This window comes from Pezoporus wallicus, unplaced genomic scaffold (assembly GCF_028554395.1).
Source record: "Pezoporus wallicus isolate ANWC-B61680 ecotype Strahan unplaced genomic scaffold, APGP_CSIRO_Pwel_v1 contig_7545, whole genome shotgun sequence".
Taxonomy (NCBI): Eukaryota; Metazoa; Chordata; class Aves; order Psittaciformes; family Psittacidae; genus Pezoporus; species Pezoporus wallicus.
This window is the reverse complement of record NW_026642398.1, coordinates 4,893,627-4,914,534: the sequence shown is the minus strand read 5'-3', so window position 1 is coordinate 4,914,534 and position 20,908 is coordinate 4,893,627. Positions and strand designations below refer to the sequence as shown.

The following is a 20,908-nucleotide window of genomic DNA, read 5'->3' as shown; positions in this document are numbered from 1 at the left end:
AGAAACAATTTTATCTGAGTACTGAAAACTGCTTGTTTTAGCTTCTTTTGCTATACAAGCGCCTTTAGACAGCATAATATTGGTTTTCATACCTAGAGGCAATATGCTGAAAGAGTATCTGAAGTTGGATGCACTAAAAAGCAACTAATTCTACTCTACAAACTACATATTCATTCTTAAATTCAAAACTATGTACAGTATATTCCATGATCGTGTGCATTTTAATTTAAATGTATAAACGCTTAAGTAAAGTTCCCAAGAGATTTTTACTCATTCAGATTTCCCAGCCATTAAAATAAAACAATATCCAGAAATTGTCAGTAACTTAATTGCAACACGCTTGGAAATGCCATTAAAAGTAGGAGGTTTTGAAATGTATCTGTATTATAAACTCTGAAGACCACAATGGTAAACAACTGTAAAAAGCTATCTTTTGCTAACCAACACATTTCTTCATATATGTAAACCCAAAATATATTAGCAACTGGTCTAGACTCTGATGTTTTAATACTCTCAGAAACCTGGAATTTTTTCCTCCTCTTCCAGTTTTGTTATTTCCCATTCAGCAGCCATTACCTAATCCCACTCTGATTCTTCCTCAATTTGATATGGAATAGCTTACTCAGCTTTGTGTACCATAAGAATTAAGTTAGTTAGTACTGTCTTGGGAACATGGTAAATGAGCTATTCCACTGTGTCACTTCTGCAGTCTGGCTGACTTAAGCAGGGAGAAAAATAATAGCTAGAGAATTGCCATTAGATACACACCATCTCCACTGCCAAAATAGCTGATTTCACAGTGTATTTAATAATACAGGCAGGAAATTCCACACCCCTAATAACTGAGTGCAAAACAGTGCATAATAAGTATTAATGACTTAAGGATACAGAAATTCATAAAGAATAATCATTTCTCATTATTTATCCCCAAAGAAAAATCCTGAAAGTAAGTTCTGGATGGCAAATTTCATCATTTTTAATTGACAGCAGATCATATGATTGCCCAGTATACTCAAAAGAATAATGTATTCATGAAAAAAAGATAAATTCTGTGTTCCAACCTGAAAAAAAAGGTAACTCACCATTCTCAGAAGTGTATCTAAGGTTCTGTAATGCAGCTACAGCAGCCTGAGTGCCCTGAACATCTTCTCCAGCCTCTGTGATATGGAGATATTGAGTGGATGCTTCTTCAGAAACTTCAGCAGTTAACTTGAAAACAAAACCCAGCCAAGGCATGAATAATCACACTTTCATTTTAGCAGCTCAGTGACAATCAAAGTTCTGAGTTTAAAGGAATGACTTTTGGACAACAAATACTGTAACTAAAGTTATGGAAATACTGAAGACTCTTCATTAGGGACTGTAGTGACAGGACAAGGGGTAATGGGCTCAAACTTAAACAGGGGAAGTTCAGGTTAGATATAAGGAAGAAGTTCTTTCCTGTGAGGATGGTGAGGCACTGGAATGGGTTGCCCAGGGAAGTTGTGAATGCTCCATCCCTGGCAGTGTTCAAGGCCAGGCTGGATGGAGTCTTGGATGACATGGTTTAGCATGAGGTGCCCCTGCCCATGGCAGTAGGGATGGAACTGGATGACCTTAAGGTCATTCCCAACCCTACCTATTCTATGATTCTATAGGTTTCTGTAATTCAAGAGTATTACATGGGAGCTGGGATATCACCCCATAGTTTTCTTCTAGATTCTACTTCAAAAGTTGTTTCAAGTATGATAAGTTATTATGACTTCAATTTTGTTGCACAGTTACTTTAGAACTAACAACTGATTTCTGTTGTATCAGTGTCTAGTAAAGACCTTTTAGGCAAAATTAGTCTGTAACACATGTTCTTGCAGATCTGGTAAAATGCCTGTGAAGTCTGAAAACAGCATTTTGTATCAGAAAAATTATTCTTCCTATAATTGTGTTTTTTTCAAGACAAGCTGTCAGTATGCATTCCTGCTCTGATGGGACTTCTTTATAGCTGTTTGAGCCATAGAGACGTGCTTGCATCCTGGATGTCCTCTAATTTTTTCAGGTATGAGCATCAACTGAGAGAGTGTATAGAGAACTGTTTGTGAAATTCGTGTGGATACAAGACTTTGAAGAGCTACACTTTAAAATGCTTGAATAACTGACCATGCATAATCTACTCTTATTTTTCAAGGACTTAATATTCCACCTGTGGATACTCAAAACCTGTTAAACAGGAACTGCGGGATGGCTCCTTTGAAACAGGGGTTAGACTGCCTGAAATTTAGCAGAACAAGTCTTAAAGTGTGGAGGTCAGCCAGCTGCACTTGACTTGTGGCTTCTTCCTCTCACTGGACACCAACAGCCTACTCAGGCAGGGGCAAAGACTACGCTTGCCAACTCTAATTTTTTATATATATGGGTCGACACAGTTCTGTGGTTTCCCCATAGCTTCTGCGTCTATACAGTCAGCTCTGCACTGTAAGACTAACAGTTTTCATTTTAGAACAAACTGCTGTGCACATAACAGCAGAGGAAAGCCTGAAAGGCAAAGCCCTCCCAAGAGCCCCAAAGAAAGAAAATTAAAGTTGTTGGCTTGGTTTTTATTAACCCAGTTTCTTGGGTCTAACTTAAATATTTTAAGGTCTGATCTTTGTGATGCTGTGATTTCCTACATTCTTTGGATTGAAGCTGAAAACACAGTATAAGTGACAGAAGACTCACTATATACTTACTCTGTATAACTAGATTCTAGATTCTAACCTTCTCTGGTCCAAGCCCTAAGCTATTTTCATCAATTCAAACTAAGCTTGCAGCTTTGTGCATCTTGCAGTAAACACCAGGGAATATTTAGCAGGTAACAAAATGCAGTAAGTTTTTAAATTTCACACTTTTTCACTAAAACTTTCACCCTTTGTGCTCCAAATAGAGGACTGGATCCCTAAAAGGCAGGAATAAGCACTTACAAGGATGTTAATCGTACCAGTTATTAAAGCAGTCGAGCTTAACATTCATAGAGAAGTATGCATTCAAAATGGAGATGAGAATACATGACCTGATTGCATATAAGGTCAAGAACACTTTCTGGAATACTTCTAATCCTAACTTTTCTCCCTATATTTATTTAAAATCTTGTGCCAAAGCCATGGCAACTTTGCTTTACCTCCCACTTGGTCTCCCCATCTTGTTCCACTAGCTTCATTCCATGCTTGTTTTTAAGGTGTCTGTTGAACTCCCATTTTGTGCCGTACACAAAGCTGCAGACAGGACACTTAATGCCACCTATAAGGAAACAAATTCCTTGAGTTATTTTCATACAAATTCTTTTCCAAGGCAGTAAGAACCCATTTAATTTGACGCCATCTTAATCAAGCCACACAACTGTAATTTAAAAGGCTTTTCTTTAGCCATCTGTCCAACATGAAAAAAGGGGAAGAAATAAAGTAGTTGAACTTCCATAGTGCTTAAAGAGCAATTTTGGATTAATGGTAATGGGAAGAGTCTGGAACAACTCGTATATCTGGGAAGCTACTGCAGTCCTGCTTTCCTGACTGCATGCCTCCCTTTGGTGGATGTTAAGTTGCAGGAATGCTGTTCCAATCTTTCCCCTTCTCTGCATCTCTCCCTGGGGAACCCCAGCCACAGACCAATTAGAAAGAAAGAGCAGGAACAGACAGCTCCCTGCATTAGTCTCAGATACAGCATCACTCCTGCAATATGTCCATGTAAGAAATACTGGTTTCATCTCTCAGGAACTAAACGCTATGGGAGTAGCCAAACTATAACAGAGAGAACATGAACTGCAAAGTAAATATCTCCTGGGTGAGATCTTGTACTTCCTTTGCTGATAAAAGCCATTCTAGAAGTGGCATGTACATTGGAAAGCGAAAAAGTTTTTGGCCACAAAAAAACACTGCAAACGTAGGGGATGCTTCAGTCTGTGCCTAACAGTCGTGTTTCCGGATGAAATTCAACAGCAGCTCTAGTGGAGACTAGTTCAAGTTTCCAAATGAAGTTTCTTTCAAGTCTGAGGGTGTCTGACCTACATTCTGCTTTAGGCCCACCAAAACCAAAGCTTAACACGTGTTTTATATAACTCTGAACTAATGCTTCTGCACTGTAGATACTCTTTTATTTCAGATCATACGGCTCCTTAGAGACTATGTCTACTCCATTACACATCATCACAGCTTCTAAATGTGGATGCATGTATAGTTCAAAAATCTACAAGACTGGGGTCTCTGACAAGCTCCAGCTTTAATTACTGGTACCCTGTTGTCTTGCAAAGCCCTGCTGTGCCAGCCTTTGAGACACAATGCAAAACCAGAGTGTACTCTTTCAGTCAGTGCTGGGATTTCTTTTGAAGTGCTTATAAACACTAAGATCTCAATATTCAACATACACAATAGTGGCATACATGAATCATTTTTAAAACATGTATCTTCTCTAAAACAGCTGTTAGAGTTTTCTCAAGTTTCAAACAAATGGTATTTTTTTGGCACATTATCAAAGCAAACTGGAAGAGTTAACACTGTAATGTCATCTTCACCCAACTGTCTCCGCTTTTGAGAGTTTCTACTGTTTATGTTACTATACAAAATTGTAAACCTAAGTTTTCTATCTGCAAAATGATGCACAGCATGAATTTAGCACAAGGTTTACAGTATGAGTGTACAGGATTACAGACAAAAACCTGAGAATGACAAAATCGTAAGTATCCAATTTTCTACGCTAGATTAAACAGCTTTTACTCTTTTTCCCCTGATGAAAGTCAATTGGTCAAATGTCACATCTCAGCTGCTTGTACTTATGCAAAGAAGTATTGCTCTTCTTCCCCCCTATTGACTAAAGCAGAACAAAAATAATCTGCAGGTGATAAATGGTTGCACTAGGTGATCAGAACTCACCCTAACAGATCTAATGGCTAGGGAAGTGTTATGCCACTTTAGGAACTATGACACCAGATGGCTGACTCCACATTATCATGGCAAATGATGACTCTTACCCATCATGTCCAAATGCCTCAAATATACTCTCATAAGCTGGTTATAAGCCAAGCCCTCACTGCATAGTCTTTTATGGACCAGGTAATTAGAAAAGCATTCTGGTTTACATTAATGGAAACTCACCTTATGGTATTCTACCAGGTGAAAAGAAATAAACTTTTTATTTTGATAAAACCAGAACATAACTACTCCCAGTCACTAGGGTCTTTCACTGTGGATGAGGCGCTTAGTGGTTTAGTGGTGGACTTGGCAGTCCTTGGGTAAATGTTGGACTTGATGATCTTGAAAGTTCTTTTCCAACCTAGCTGATTCTGTGATTATTCTTACAGGATCTCCCCTCCTAGTTCTCAATCTATTATAACTCTTAATCAAACTTCACTATTATAGCAGATGCTCAATACTGCATCTCTAGACAAAACTGAGATAGGTTCCCTATTAAGGGAAACTCAAAAGTTCACAAAAGAAAAATACCCCTCTTCAGACTGGGACAAAGATATTATCAGTTACAGAAAATGAAATTAAATATTCATTTCACACCAATCTGTACTAATGGCAAAAACCTGCTGTTGTGAAAGAGAGGACACATTTCTGCATTACTCTGGTATTGAAACTATAATAACAATACAGCAGAAGAATTAAAGCTGTTCCCTCTTCTATGAATCATTCATTTATTCATAACCTCATTCTAGGAATCTTGAGATGAGTCCAGCTGTCTACACTCATACAAATATTTCCAGTTAAGATTATCTGCAATGCAGTCAAAAACCAGTTGAGAGTAGAGAAGGTGAACAAGTATAAGGCCATTCACTCCAGGCTCAGTGCATAACTTAGAATGAGAATACAATATGAATAGATACAGACAGCTTTTACTAGACATTAATCTTTGTTAGTTTCCTTTTAACATACATGAAGGGCAGCATATACAGTAAATTTGGATTTAATATGGAGCTATAGAACAATGAAAAAGAAAAGCATAAATGCGTGTAAACAAACATAACAATGGCCCCAAGTAGAAGGGGAGAAGAACATCATACTCCTCCCAGCTAAGAACTCCAGATGCCAATAACTTACTGAAAACCCCATTCCAATGCTAACATCAGAGGGAAACCACCCTTCTTATGACTGGGAGAAACAGCGGAGGGAAACCACCCTTCTTATGACTGGGAGAAACAGTGGAGGGGCGTCCACAGTACCAGCAGAGGAGTAAAAATTAATGTGTGTGTTACTATTTTAATTGTATTAGTAATACTATTGACTCTTCTCTTGTATACTAGTGCTCTATTTTATTTTTTTTTATAATAATAAATAGATCTAGAATAATAGTGATTCTTGAATTTGACTGTTAAGATCTCCATTACACTAATATTTATACAGATAAGGTGTGCTTCCTTTAACCAGAAACAAGATTATCAGCGTTAACAATTTGCAACTTGTTTTACCTGTACTCTCTTCCCTCTCCCCATTTTAGTAGTGCAGAATGATTTGCTGCCATTTACTCTTCAGTCTCTTCCCTCACATTTGCTCAACCTTACCTTGAGTTCAACCTTCCCAAATTGTCCTAGAAATTTATCAGTAGAATGATAGAAATTCATCATTCATTTCAACAGATAGTAATACTTACAAAAGGAGACAAACATGTGAAAATGATAAATGTATGCAACAAGGAGTAGTACAGGCAAGGTCAATCACACCACCCTTTAGAAACCAAGAACTGAATGAAGGGTAAAAAGTGGCCATTTCAGTACTAAGAAAAAGTAGCAATGATTTATCACATAACTCCCAATAAACCAAGGAACAAATATCACACAAAAGTTAACTTTACACCAAACTCACTTCAGCAAATAATAAGTCTACTATACAGTAGATATGTACCTTGTTGGATCAGGGCTTCTGCTGCAGGCTCCCCAGAACCTACGTTTACATACTCTTCATTAGGATGCTTTCTGTTGTAATGCCTCTTCAGGGAACCAGATATGTTGCAGGAATAGTGGCAGTGTGCACAACGGAAAGGCTAGGAGCAGAAAGGAAAAATTAGGCCATATTTCTTGTCCTCTTCAGGATACAGGTCTAAAGCTGCAATGTTTCCAGAAACATGTTCATTTCCAGTTTAGACATCTTCCAAGGAGACCTTCCAAAATTAAATATAAATGGAAGTTGTAACTCAATGCTACCTAAAATTTGGTACTTTTTATTACGTGCATGACACTTGAGTATTCTCACCATTATAAGTTTATTATCTACTTTTTGTAATTCAGGAAACTGTGGTTTTGTAATTGATGATCACAGGCCTGACCATGTGAAGCCTTTTCTACTAGAAGGAAGTGACTCAGCTGCCATGAGCTTTGGTCTGAAAAGGGAGGTTAAGAGAGATAAAACAACTGGAGGCACAATATGATTGTGCACCCAACCTAATTCCACAGGTAACGGTACCTGACAGGGTTGATCCCTTTCCTTTTCTTCTCTCTCCAACATGCTTTCAACAGCTCTTCTTTCACTGGCACCCACATTCATCTGATCATTTGGTAAAGTAAGTTTTGGGAACTAAAGGAACTGATTTTTAAGGATATATCTGCCTTCAACTGACATGGGGAGACATTTCTAAGGAAAAAAAGCTTAGGAAAACAAGTGTTTGTGCCTAATGTTAGCCTTTGAGAAGAGCCTTCTGACTGAGAGTCACAGTTACAGGAAGCTTAACACAACCATTAGAGTCCTGGAAAAGACTGTGACATTGACCAAAGTCCAAGGGGAAAAGTCAAGTACCCCTGTATGGGATACAAAATACACAGCAACCAGGCCTGAAGACGGTTCGTACAGAAGTGTTTATTAAGAAGCTGAATTTAAAGAAGAGAAATGTCTGAAGTCAAGGTCTGTTGACCAGAACATTCCCCTAAGCTTATGGCTCACGACCTTCCTTCAGGCTCCAAACAGCAACAATAAGGAAGAAAAGTGGTGTTCAGATCCCCTTAACCTTACATTTAAGAGGGTACTGAAAAATTCAGCTATTCCATTTTTCAGAGAGGGATACTCTCCTTTCTATTGCTGAAACAGTCTTCTTTCCAAGAAAACATTTCTGACAGACTCCTGTGTTACTGTACCACTTTCTACATGTTTGCATGTCCTGTGTGTTACCGGCTAATGGATAGCAGGACTGTAAATTCATGGAACTTGGAAATACCATAGAATGGTTTGGATTGGAAGAGACTTTAAAGATCATCCAGTTCCAACCCCTGTCATGGGCAGGGACACCTGCACTAGAGCAGGTTGTTCCAAGCTCCATCCAACCTGTCCTTGAACACTGCCAGGGATGGGGCAGCCACAGCTTCTCTGGGCAACCTGTGCCAGTGCCCCACCACCCTACCCTCACAGGGATGGATTTCTTCCTAATACCTATCTAAATCTTCCTTCTTTCAGTTTAAAGCCATTCCCACTTGTCTTATCCCTACATGCCCTTATAAAAAGCCCCTTTCCAACTTCCTTGCCAGCCCCTTTAGGCACTGGAAGCTGCTCTAAGATCTCCCCAGAGCCTTCTCTTCTCCAGGCTGAACAATCTCAACTTTCTCAGCCTTTTTTCTTGGGAGACAGATTATATTATCATTAGGTCACATAACTACTGACATGACTGAGTTTGATACGTTGCAAACAACTGTCCCAGAAGGAGGCAATGTGTTACTAGCAGTTTTTGAACGCCTTTTGACAAATACTCCCAACTGACCTATTTCAGTGTTTTGCAGTTCTCTTGATAATGCACTGAATAGAACACTTACATGCAGGCTGACAGAGGACTGAAAATAGATGCTGAGTCAACAGTTTTAAATCTAACCCTGAGGTTAGAACCAGCTATATTTAAAGAACTGCATTATGAGTACATTCATCCCGTTAGCCATTAAAAAGAAGAAAGATGTATTTTCATTTCCACAAAATCCTTTTAAAAAGATAAGTCCCCAGCAAAGCCACATACTGAAGACAGGAAAATTATCTGTTCAAAATGTATCCTCTCTTTAGATGACTTGCTTCATTTGCTTTTATGTCTTGCCTTCCAAAATTTAAACCATGAATCAAAAGACTGTCTTCCTTTCTGCCTTATGGAGGTACATAGCATTGGTGCTTATTAAGAATGGCTGAAGTGTACTCCTTATAGAAGCAGAATTATTTGCTAGATAAAGAAAGATGGTGCAAATGAAAATAGTATGATAGTTTCAATAAGAAATATGCTCATAGCCAAGAGAAAATGTTACATTAAAATGAACATTTTCATATAAAATACTGGATTTTTCTGGAAAAGAAACGTACATTATTTCTATTTCCTCAATATAACATTTCACAATTCATTACATCAAAAACGATCATGCTGAGAACCAACGTGAAATTTAGGAATAAAATCATACTACAGTTTATTGAAGTAAAACATATCTCTAACCTAAACACTTCACAGAAACATTAACAATCCTTAAAACTCTTTCCAAGACACGTTTCAGATAAATGGGGTGCTTTAGAATTAATTCTCTTCAATTTTCTTCTAGTATATGAACTTATCTCTAGTACAATAGAATGGCAAACCTTCAGAGAAAATTAAGGTGGCAATGAACAGTGATGGATGCAGTTTGCTTTCCTATTTCCCTACGACATTTTAAGGTACATGTTAGATGAGTTGTCTTAAGGACTCACAATCACAAAAATCCAATAATGCTTGATTTATATTGCAACATGTATTTTTGGCAAGTAAAGATACCAGTTACAAATTGTCTAAGGATTAAACAACCCTACGTCAAAAGTCTGAATATAAAGTCAAAATCCCCAAAACACTAAAATGTTAAGATGCACAATTGTCATCAAACGGGAAAATGTGTCAGTTTTAAAACTGTTGTCTGAAGTTCCATGCTTTTCTAAATCACTTATCAATAAGCATGATTTCTATGTTTTCTTACCTTAAAAGAGACATGTTGCTCCATATGACGGAGGAGCTGTGGTTTTTGGGCAGCTGTATAGTCACACACTGTACATTTAAACTGCTTTCCTGAAATGGGAATAGAAAATGGAATACTTTTTTCTACTGAAGGTCAGAAAATGACTGATTATATTTCCTCATATGAACAATATTCAAAAGTCTGACACTTACTCTGCAAAATTTTGGTTAAACAGAGCTAAGAGCAGGGTAAGGAAGAAAAAAGACTTGAATGTCATCTTTAAATTATGAGCATTAAATAGGCTAAATGCTTCTGGGATAGTAACTTGGGAAAGAAAAAGAATTGTTACAGTGCAGCCTAAATGAAAGAAGGAAATCAATTATTTACAACTGGAGGCACAGTTATTTTGCTACCTATAAAGTACATTTGGAAATCCTTAATACACAGGTGCTTGTTTATGTTCACGTGTTTTTACCTATTTCTCTCCCAAGCACTGAACTGTTATGATTCAAATACATTTTCCTTTCAAAGCATTATCTCTCCCAAATAACCTTTTTTTTCCTTATGATTTAAAACAACAGAATTGCCTTCCTTTTATTCTCTGGGGTTCATACTCCCTTTCTCCATTATTTCATCTTTAAGACTCTATTAGCCTGCTACCTCCAGCCAAATAACAAAATGTATTATACAGAGAAAGACTTCATTCTTGCATATTAACTGCTCATAGCTGGTAAAATGTATTGACTTGATATGGAATAAGCATATATTAAAAACTAATGCAAAAGCAAAAGAAGTAAAATGGAGGATGGAGAAGAACAATACAAAATATTTTGTATTATCCTGAAGAGATCAGATTTCTTCAAGAAGTTACAAGTATTTTATACTAGGTGTGAAAGTTTCCATAAAACAGAGCTAAAAAAAAACCTTAATACAATTTATGACATCAAATTAATATAATGAAACCCAGGCTTTCTGGTTTATTTCTAATCACAAACTAATAAGCCCAAACTATGAAATTGTTTTCTATCATGCTACTCTCAAGAAGTCCGTCTTCTGAAGAAGAATAAAGCAGACAGAAACCTGCTTTACATTCCACTGGTTGAACTGACCTTGCAGGGCTGATATTTGAATAAAAACTGCCTGGATTCATAAGTCAGGAAGACAAGACTCATAAACAGCAAAACATCTTTCAAATTCATTCTTTGTGAAATACCTGAAGAACACTGGATGTGCACTAGCAAGAACTTTTGAAGTGCTGTCACTTTAGAAAGGGACATTGGGCAAAGAGAAACTGTCAGCATTCAAGAGGCTGAAAGTCCCTTGAGAAATCTGACATTACATTCCTGGAGACAAATGTTACCTTATTTTTCACAAGTGTCTGGAATGCATGAAGAGGTTACTGGGGTGGACTTAGAGAGGGAAATTTCTTAAGACTCCACAGATAGTGAGATTCTGTTTCCACCTGAGCCAATGGCAAAATGCATTTCCAAAGGTATGGGGAATTTCCTGGAACACTTTTGGAAGCGTAAAAAGCAAGGCAAAAGAGTGTAAATCTTGGATGTATTTGCATCAGTCAAAGAGGGAGGTGGATCAAAAAGGAATATTCAATCACCTCAGTTAAGGCAAAGGATGATGACAGTCTGAAGCCAGATAAAAAAGGCTCCTGGTAATAACACTGCCTCTAGAGTCATGGTTTCAGCCTGACCTAGCAGTAAATGGTAAGAGAGCATAGTTCCATGCATGCAAATAAATATTTAACTTCATACCTTCAAGCCAAAGCCAGACAAGGCAGCTCCTGCACAACTACAGTGCCAAATTTCAAAGCAGCCTCAGCTGAATTGCAGTAATGGCTTACACACATGTATAAAGTGGAACTAATTCCCAGGTAAAATAAAATTCAACTTTCATTGCTGAATTTCCCTATTTGGACACACCAGATGGTGAAAACAAAACAGAAAGGTTTTGAAATGAAACCCCATGCAGAGAGGTTTTTAAATAGTCTAATCGCGCTCTGAATGTCCTTTTAATTCAAATGCAATCTGCTTCCCTCTCCCAGCCAGGAATCAGCTGAGGATTGCATTTGATAAGTAAAATCTTGATTCCTTCATATAAAGTTCAGATGTATGGGGCAGCACCTGCTTGATACTGACCAAGCTGTTTCAAAATCTTGGAAAGTACTTCTGGAATAACAAGTGACTAACTCATAGTAATAACACAGTAACTATAGGCTTCCTAAAATACAGAATCATAGAATGGTTTGGGTTGGAAAGGGCCTTAAGATCACCCAGTTCCAACGCCCCTGCCATGGGCAGGGACACCTCACACTAGACCACGTCATCCAAGGCTCTGTCCAACCTGAACACTGCCTTGGACTTGCTTGTCCAACCTGAACAGCAATCCTTGAACACTGCCAGGGATGGAGCATTTACCACTTCTCTGGGCAACCCGTTCCAGTGCCTCACCACTCTCACAGTAAAGAACTTCTTCCTTAAATCTAACCTGAACTTCCCCTGTTTAAGTTTAAACCCATTACCCCTTGTCCTATCGCTTCAATCCCTGATGAAGAGTCCTTCTCCAGCATCATATCAATGCAAAAGGGATCATCTCCTTCACTTATACATGCAGATACAAGCATAAATAACATAAATATCTCTGAAAAAAACCTTCACATAGATTCTTAAGTTGCAAGAGAGCATCGTGTGCTTTCTAGGAAAGGATAATACTAATGAATATGCATTTTTAATAAAAATTGTTTAAATGAAATGGTCAATAGAGTGAAATGAGGTTTCACAAGGTTGCATGAGTAACAACGATCAGGCTACTAAGTCATAATGAAGGTCTGTACAGCTTATCTTGCTATTTTCAATTTGATAATCAGAGGAATAAAATACTGTTCTAGCCCAAATTTTCATACAAAAGATAATATTTTTCTGGATTTGCATCTCACTTCTTTCTGTTATCACAGAAATATTAAGATTACAGAGCAAATTCAGCTGCTGCATGTGTGCACGTAGAGAACACATGCTCAGGCTTGCCACTAGACGATTAGACGCAGAGCTGCACTAGCCTTGCCTCTGTTGGGCTACTGGACTTGCCAACTCCCAACAATACTCTTGCAGAAGAAAGTAGTAAGAGACATAATTATGCAACTATTTATGCTTTCAAATTTCTATTGAGATCAACAATTGTCTGTAAGAATATAAAAAGATATAAAGCAAACACAAAGTGTCTCAAATACTGCAGAGACAACTGGTTTTCTTTCACAGATACTAATTTTGCAAAGGTTTGAATTATTTCACAGTGTCTCACAGGGATAAAAAACATCTGTAGGCAGCACTTTGTTCAACTGAAAAATGCTTGTTAGCAAGGCCCTGTAGCACAGCCAGTATTTACTGCCTTGGAATAAACTTGCACTTAATAAACATACACTTACCATCAGCAGTATGAAGGAGTTTATGGCTCTTCAAAGTGCCTTTTGATTTGAACTTTTTCCCACACATATCACAAAGGTGTGTTTTCTCAGTGCTGTGACGATTCATATGGGCTTTCAAGTTACTCTTGCTGCGAGTGGCATACTCACAGAGGGAGCATTTGAAGGGTTTGACACCTACGAATAAAAATACATACTATGATACAAGCAAGCTGAACCTTGTGATGAGAGCAGGGACATGTGAGCAACACAAACAAGGTCCAACTTGTGGAAAACTTGGCTATCTGCATTTAAGAAATCTCACCTACAGCCTCTGCGTAAATGATACCAAGCTCTTGACAGCATTATTTAACTTACTGAAAGGAGGGCTTCTTTCAGAATTAAGTACTTTCCTATTGAAGCCAGGCACTGAGTTTAACTAAGGATATACTAACGCTTTGGTCTTGGTGTGTCCATCCTCCATTTTGAAGTAGAGTCCACTGCCTAAATTGATGCCTAGCTGGTATAGATACCAAATATCCCTCTAAAAGCCTTCAGATAACTATCATAGAGTCATAGAATTGTTTAGGTTGGACAGGACCTTAAAATCATCGAATTCCAACCCCCCTGCCATGGGGCAGGGACACCTCACACTAGACCATGTTGCCCAATGCTCTGTCCAACCTGGCCTTGAAAACTGCCAGGGATGGAGCATTTATCACTTCTCTGGGCAACCTGTTCCAGTGCCTCACCACCCTCACAGTAAAGAACTTCTTCCTTATATTTAACCTGAACTTCCCCTGTTTAAGTTTTAACCCGTCACCCCTTGTCCTATCACTACAGTCCCTGATGAAGAGTCCCTCTCCAGCATCCTTGTAGGCCTCCTTCAGATACTGGAAAGCTGCCATCCTTCTTCATTTAATAACATAAAGAATGAAGAAAGCTGTTTTAAGAAGGACTGGTTAATGAGGTACTTGTGCAAAGCTGTGTTTTACTGTTATCTACTATCAGGCTGGCTAATGGCTTACATTGTAGTACTTATTTTTTAATTTATTATTTTTGGCCCCCTTGGTAAGATGCAAGCACTTACAATTTCACTTCTCTCAAACAGTCCAAAGTATGTAACAGAGAGAGACACACAGTATGTCATCTAACAAGTCTACAGGAACAAAGTAAATCCTTCAGAATCTGAATTGGCAGAGTAGTTCAACAGTTTCATGAGGCTCTGGCAGTTTTAGAATGATATTCATGACCTCAGAACTAGATTTACAAGCATGAGGAATTATAGCCTACTTTAAGCAGACTTGATTGCACATTTTGATTTGGAAATAAATTTCTATTCACCTCTTTCTCACATTAGTTAGATGGGTTCCGAGCCTTCTTGGCAGAACAAACAAACTGTATCTAAAGGAATACACAAGTAATAGCTCTAAGCCTACAATTTTGTATTACCTAAACTCTTTAGTGGAGTAAAGGCTACTGGAAAAGAAGCACCACTACAGTACATAGACAGGTGAGCTCATAGTTAAAGCACTCAAACAAATATGCAATACTAGAACAAATGTCTGAAGTATCTGCATGGGAACAAACACTTTGGAACCAAAATGCCGGTTTAAGAGTATCAAAACCCATTATCCCCTTTATGCAGAGAGAGGGCTAAAGAAACCAAAATCATGCTCGAACACTATAGTCAATCTGTTCCACAGACTATTAACTGATTAAAGAGCATACAAGTAAGTGGTCTTCCAATTGTTAGAAAAATAGACAGACTGGGTAGACACAAGATTTTACTGGGCATAGATTTTAAGTTCAAGGCATTTTTAACTTGTGTGTTGCCACATTACTGGAATTTCTCCCTAAAAAGTCATAGATATGATCAGCATTATCTTATGGATTTTTCATCACTGTTTATGCCTGTGTCAGCTACTTGCCATGCTCAGCATGATTTACCTAAATTACACACAGAATTTATATGTATACATCAAAGCAACCGGATTTCAGTTGTTTTCCTAATAGGTTTCCAGTCCAAGTATTTTTGGACAAATGTGAAAGCAGCAGTTACCCATGAGAAGATACATAAAATCACTTGCTTGAAGAGGCTAAGCATGCATTTAATTCACTCCTCCTTACTCACTTTTATTACACAATACTTTTATAGATGTTTATGAATGAGTTTTTGGGGAAAACTGAATCAGAAACATACTAATTTTATAAAACATTTAAGCTGTCTATTCCTGTTATGAGTGTGCAGCTCCATATGTGATCCAGAATGTATTAAATTATTTAGCCTCCAGTGTAGCGTAAAGATTTTGATTCAGGTATAGCCATAATTTTGAATTCCTTTTTATATCAGCAAAGCTCATGTGGAATGAGACTGATTATATACCTGAAATTTTAAAAGCAGAGTTTTACCTTCATGAGCCCAAATGTGACGTTGAAGGTCTGACCCATTCTTCATAAAATAAAAATCACAGTAGGGACATTTCACAGCTCGCTTTCCAATAAGTCCTTTCAGCTGAACTCTTCTGCCAAGAATCTCAGAAATAGTCGTCATTGAAACCTCTGAGAGAAATATAAAAGGTAATAAAAAACAGAAAGACATGAGAGAATTTGTTCTGTAAGTAATATTGAAGAGCTAGATCCCAATTCACTCCAACTTTTTAAAAGCTCTACTTCCCCTACTGCCACTCAAATAAGACCTGAGCAAAGAACATAAGGACCTTATTTCCTGCAGGGTTTCAAGTCACATCAGCCATAGCTAGAACGGTCAGAAAGTCTGATAATCAGGTATAAACTATAAAGAAAAAAACAGACTCACGGAATAATGTGATTGGAAGGACCTCTAAGGTCACCTCTCCAAGCTGGGCCAACTCTGGAGCTCCAACTTCAAAGTTACATCAAGTTGCTCAGGGTCATATCCAGTCCTGTTCTGAACATATCCAAGGACAGAGTTTCTACAATCTGTCTTGGCCCGTTCCAGTGTTTGATGACCTTTACAGTCAAATTTGTTTTTCTCATTTCTAATAAGAACCTCCTTGCTTCAACTCATTGCCCTTCACTGTAGAATCCCAAGCAGATTCTGACTTTGTCTTGATTCTGGCTCTGTCTTCTTAATGTCCTATTAGATAGCTGAAGACAGCAATCAAGATTCCTCTTCTCGCCTTTGCTTATTCAGGCTCAACACACTCCACTCTGTAAGTTTTTCCCTCATACGATCTAGTGTTTCGGTTGTCACAGTGAAAAAGCTTAAAATAATGACGCTTAAATTAAAGTGTCCCAAATACACATAATGAAAACATTGCCAAATGCTTTTAAAAACTGAATCAAACTAAAAACTAAATCGGTGCATTTCAGATGAATAAAACGCTATCACCTGACTCAAGCAAAGTACAGCACTCGTGCAATCTAAATACTAAGACATAAAAGCTGATGATTTAATATGTCCAAGATCTTGTAAAATTTGAAAGTTACAGTCTAAACTTACACTTTTATCAAATATGATCTGTCATACCCAGTGTCCTGATGATTGATCCCAGAGTGGAATAAAAAATCTTGCCTGAACTCGCATGCACAAGGAAAGCAACCTCAAAAGGGAAACATAAAAGCCCATGAACTGAGCAGAGAAATATTCTAAAAGTACCCAAAGAAAGGAAAATACAGATACAAGTCTGAACCCTCATCAGCCTTCTATGGCTTAGATGCTTCATTCATGAGTGCAGGCTAGCGTGTCTGCTCCGCAGGGATATATCTTGTGTCTCAGACTATTAAGAAGCACCAAATTAAATCAGTGGATGAAAAGATGGAGAATTCTGAGAGCTGCGACCAGAATCCAAGACTCAACTTTCGCTGCTCAGTATCCAAATCATTTGGCAATAAAGCCAAGCTCTCTTATCATCTTGTTTTGAATACTCCTCTACCAAGGTCTACAGAGACTTTTGTCCTACTGCCTTCATGAGATCAGAATTCAACTCCTATTCTCTGCAAACCTAGAAGGATTACTCTTTTATTTCATACTTTCTATTTGATGAAACAGAAGAGACAAGAGAGGGGTCACAGTGAATGATATTAAGGAAAGAGAGGGAGCTCCAGAAATAGCATTTTAATGATAAATATGAGAGGGCTTCACTTTAAATTCATTTTTGGTATGTCGTTTTAAAATCCAATTCCTTTTAACAGTATCCATTTTCCCTTTCAAATTTATTATTTTCCATTTAGGTTTTTAAAAACAACTGCACTCATTCCACTGCAGTACTTGTTATTTTCTGTCATCAGATCACTCACATTCATTTGGCTTATAATGAAGTATGCTATCCAAATAAAGGACAGCACACCCAGGAAGAGATTTGTGTATTAATTCTCCTCCATACATTTAAACAGTGTTATTGCATAAGTACTGCATAGGCATATCTTAGATGCAGTATTTCTTTAGTACCTAGAAGATATATCTTATAAATCTGGTACTTTGCTTCCAAGTTCTATTCACCTGCAATATACGAATTAAAAATGAAGGAAGTGATCCTGGCCCTCTACTCTGCTCTCGTGAGACCTCACCTGGAGTACTGTGTGCAGTTCTGGTGTCCTCAATATAAAAAGGACATGGAACTGTTGGAACAAGTCCAGAGAAGGGCCACAAGGATGATCAGGGGACTGGAGCACCTCCCGTATGAAGACAGGCTGAGGAAGTTGGGGCTGTTCAGCCTGGAGAAGAGAAGGCTGTGTGGAGACCTCATAGCAGCCTTCCAGTATCTGAAGGGGGCTGTAAGGATGCTAGGAGGGACTCTTCATTAGGGACTGTAGTGATAGGACAAGGGGTAACGGGTTAAAACTTAAATAGGGGAAGTTCAGATTAGATGTAATGAAGAAGTTCTTTACTGTAAGGGTGCTGAAGCACTGGAATGTGTTGTTTAGGGAAGCTGTGAATGCTTCACCCCTGGCAGTGTTCAAGGCCAGGTTGAACAGAACCTTGGGCAACATGGTCTAGTGTGAGATGTCCCTGCCCATGGCACGGGGGTTTCAAAGTAGATGATGTTAAGGTCCTTTCCAACCCTAACTGTTCTATGATTCTAAAAAGAGAACACAAAAATAAGAGGCTGTTCAGGTTTTCTTTTTTTTAATCTTTCCTCTATTATAACCCAGAGTTTTACAGAAGCCACTTTCCTGGGTCAAAAAATTTACATTGTACGTTTAAAGGGATTCAGATACCAAAATGCAGGAGTTTAGCATGCCAGGGCTCTAGAGGTAACTGCTATTTCTGGACCCCTCACACAGTGTACACTAATAATTCAGCAGTTAATGGAGGACTGCTGACCAATGGCAACCTGTAAGGGCACAGTACATAATGTCCTGCTAGTTCACAGATCACATTATTTAGGGAGGCCTCTTATACTCCCTGGCTGAGACAGCACAAAGGATTTATAGGCACAGCACTTGAGATTCAATTTCTATGCTTAGTGGGTGACACACCTCCTGACTACAGTATAGCACAGAAACCTTTCCTCATCTCAATTTGCTGCATCAGACATGTCCTGATGTATGACAAGCCCTTCAACCACACTGTTGTAACGTAGTCTGCAAATAAAGAGGTTTGGTAACTAAAGAGCTGAAGCGAGACTTACTCTGAAATTGAAGGAAATTGTTTAAAACACGGGTCTAGCACTATCTAGTGGCAGAAGGAAGATAAGAAACTACTGCTTTACCTATTATGTTGTAATTCTGACAAAGACAAGAAAAGTTACATCATTTTAATTGGATTTTTTCTTCCCCAAACTCAAGTTTTGAGCGTGGCTGGTATTTTATTTCTTGATATTATGGCAGGTGATAAGTAACACTGTAGGCAAGTTAATTAAAGAACGTTGGCCAATGCAGTCAACTCTCCTTTACCCACAGTAGCAGGGCCTTTCTATCTGTCCTGGGTTTAGATGGGATAGAGTTAATTTTTTTCCCAGTAGCTGGTGCAGTGATGTGTTTTAGCTTTAGTCTGAGAACAATGTTGGAAATACACAGATATTTCAGCTGTTGATCAGGACTTTTCAGTCTCACGCTCTGCCAGTGAGGAGGGGCACAAGAAGCCAGGAGGAAGCAGAGACAGGACACCTGACCCAAACTAACCAAAGGGGTATTCCATACTGGGCCCAGTATATAAACTTGGGAGAGTCACCCAGAAGGGACTGATAACTGCTTGGGTTGGGCTGGGCATCAGCCAGTGGGTGGTGGTCAATTGTATTATGTATCACTGCTGTTTATTGCTTGTCTTCTTCCCCATTTTAGTTTTGTATCTCTCTACTTGCTATTTCACTTATCATTATTAGTAGTAGCAGTGGCAGGAGTATTATTTTGTACTTTAGTTATTAAACTGTTCTTCTCTCAATCCAGGGGGTTTACATTCTTTTGATTCTCCTCCCCATCCTGCATGGGCAGGGATGAAGGAAGGCTATGACAGAGCAGCTGTGTGGTGCCGAGTTACCAGCTGGGGTTAAACCACAACACTATCCAACATAATACTGAGGAGGAAAGTAGAAACATATCAATGCAGCTCTGCCAAGCTCTCATCAGTCAGATTTAAATCAGTGCCTGCACCAGTCACACTTTGGCACTGAAGTTCCAAGGTTTGAGAAAGGATTGTTTACTCAGGCACAGTATGTTGACTCCCTGCACATTTTATGTTGAGCTTGCACTGATAAATCAGGTTCATTCTACTGATGATTCACTAGAATGAGAGGTATAAACAGAGTCTGAATGGACTGCAATGGTTATCTTGGATCCAGCCAGGCTTGTCAGCTCCAGCTTAATATTGATCATACTACACCCCAGATGGTTCTAGCAAGAGACCTGCTGCAGATTTCAGTTGGCCCTGGAGGTAAAGCCCAGCCACACACCAAATGAGCACAAGCAGCATCAGCTCAGAGACTTCTGCCTTCACACCAATTACCTATGGACACAATAATGTGTAATAAATGCCTTTCTGTCAGTTTATGTATGGCCAATGGGAATTTTATGTCTCATGGGCTGTTACAGGATGTCTGTCTGCCTAATTCCAAACTACCCAAATGCTTAATTTGAATTCACCTAGGTTTTCTTTTGGAAATGACTCCTCTGCCAGATGAAGACAGATTTCTTAGCACAATTACCTGATAGACTCCACATCACACAAGCTGGAACAATGATTTTTTTTTTCACTCTAAATTCTAACATCTACAAACCCACTACAATTCTTCTTCTAAACCAGTTAAATTAGATGTAGACTCTTCTCTTCTGTTAGAATATAATCACATTACACTGCTCGCTCTAAACCTTTATCCCTTTATGGCAACAGACTGAGAAATTTTCCTCGATTTTTCCTTACCAGGGTGATTTGTCTTGATGTGAGATTTTATAAGTCGATCTTCAGAAAATGACTTCTCACACACAGGACAGGAATAACTCTTTTTATCCTTAAGCAAGAAAGGAAGAAAGAGATTGCATTCAGTCTACTGCTGTAATCACCATAGTCATTACTCAGTTATACATGGTTCTCAACAAAGCTATAATTGAAGGTTCAGCTTTTAAGGAAAGAAATGAAGATATTTATAGTGAAGTAAGTGAAGGAGAAATATTAAAGTATTCTAAGCACACCATTAATCCCC

The 20,908-nt window shown here is 38.4% G+C and overlaps 1 protein-coding gene across 3 annotated transcripts in view; it reads right to left on the bottom strand.

Moving 5' to 3' along the window:
- ZFAT (zinc finger and AT-hook domain containing) overlaps positions 1 to 20,908 on the bottom strand; it is a 72,156-nt gene that overhangs the window by 11,831 nt on the left and 39,417 nt on the right. For all 3 annotated transcript variants that reach the window (XM_057429848.1, XM_057429849.1, XM_057429850.1), the window contains exons 8-14: positions 20,629 to 20,716; positions 15,699 to 15,848; positions 13,311 to 13,484; positions 9,899 to 9,987; positions 6,846 to 6,984; positions 3,131 to 3,249; positions 1,083 to 1,209 (exon numbers count right to left, since the gene is read on the bottom strand). In XM_057429848.1, the coding sequence (XP_057285831.1) occupies positions 1,083 to 1,209; positions 3,131 to 3,249; positions 6,846 to 6,984; positions 9,899 to 9,987; positions 13,311 to 13,484; positions 15,699 to 15,848; positions 20,629 to 20,716 (886 nt within the window). The remainder of the gene's footprint in view (positions 1 to 1,082; positions 1,210 to 3,130; positions 3,250 to 6,845; positions 6,985 to 9,898; positions 9,988 to 13,310; positions 13,485 to 15,698; positions 15,849 to 20,628; positions 20,717 to 20,908) is intronic.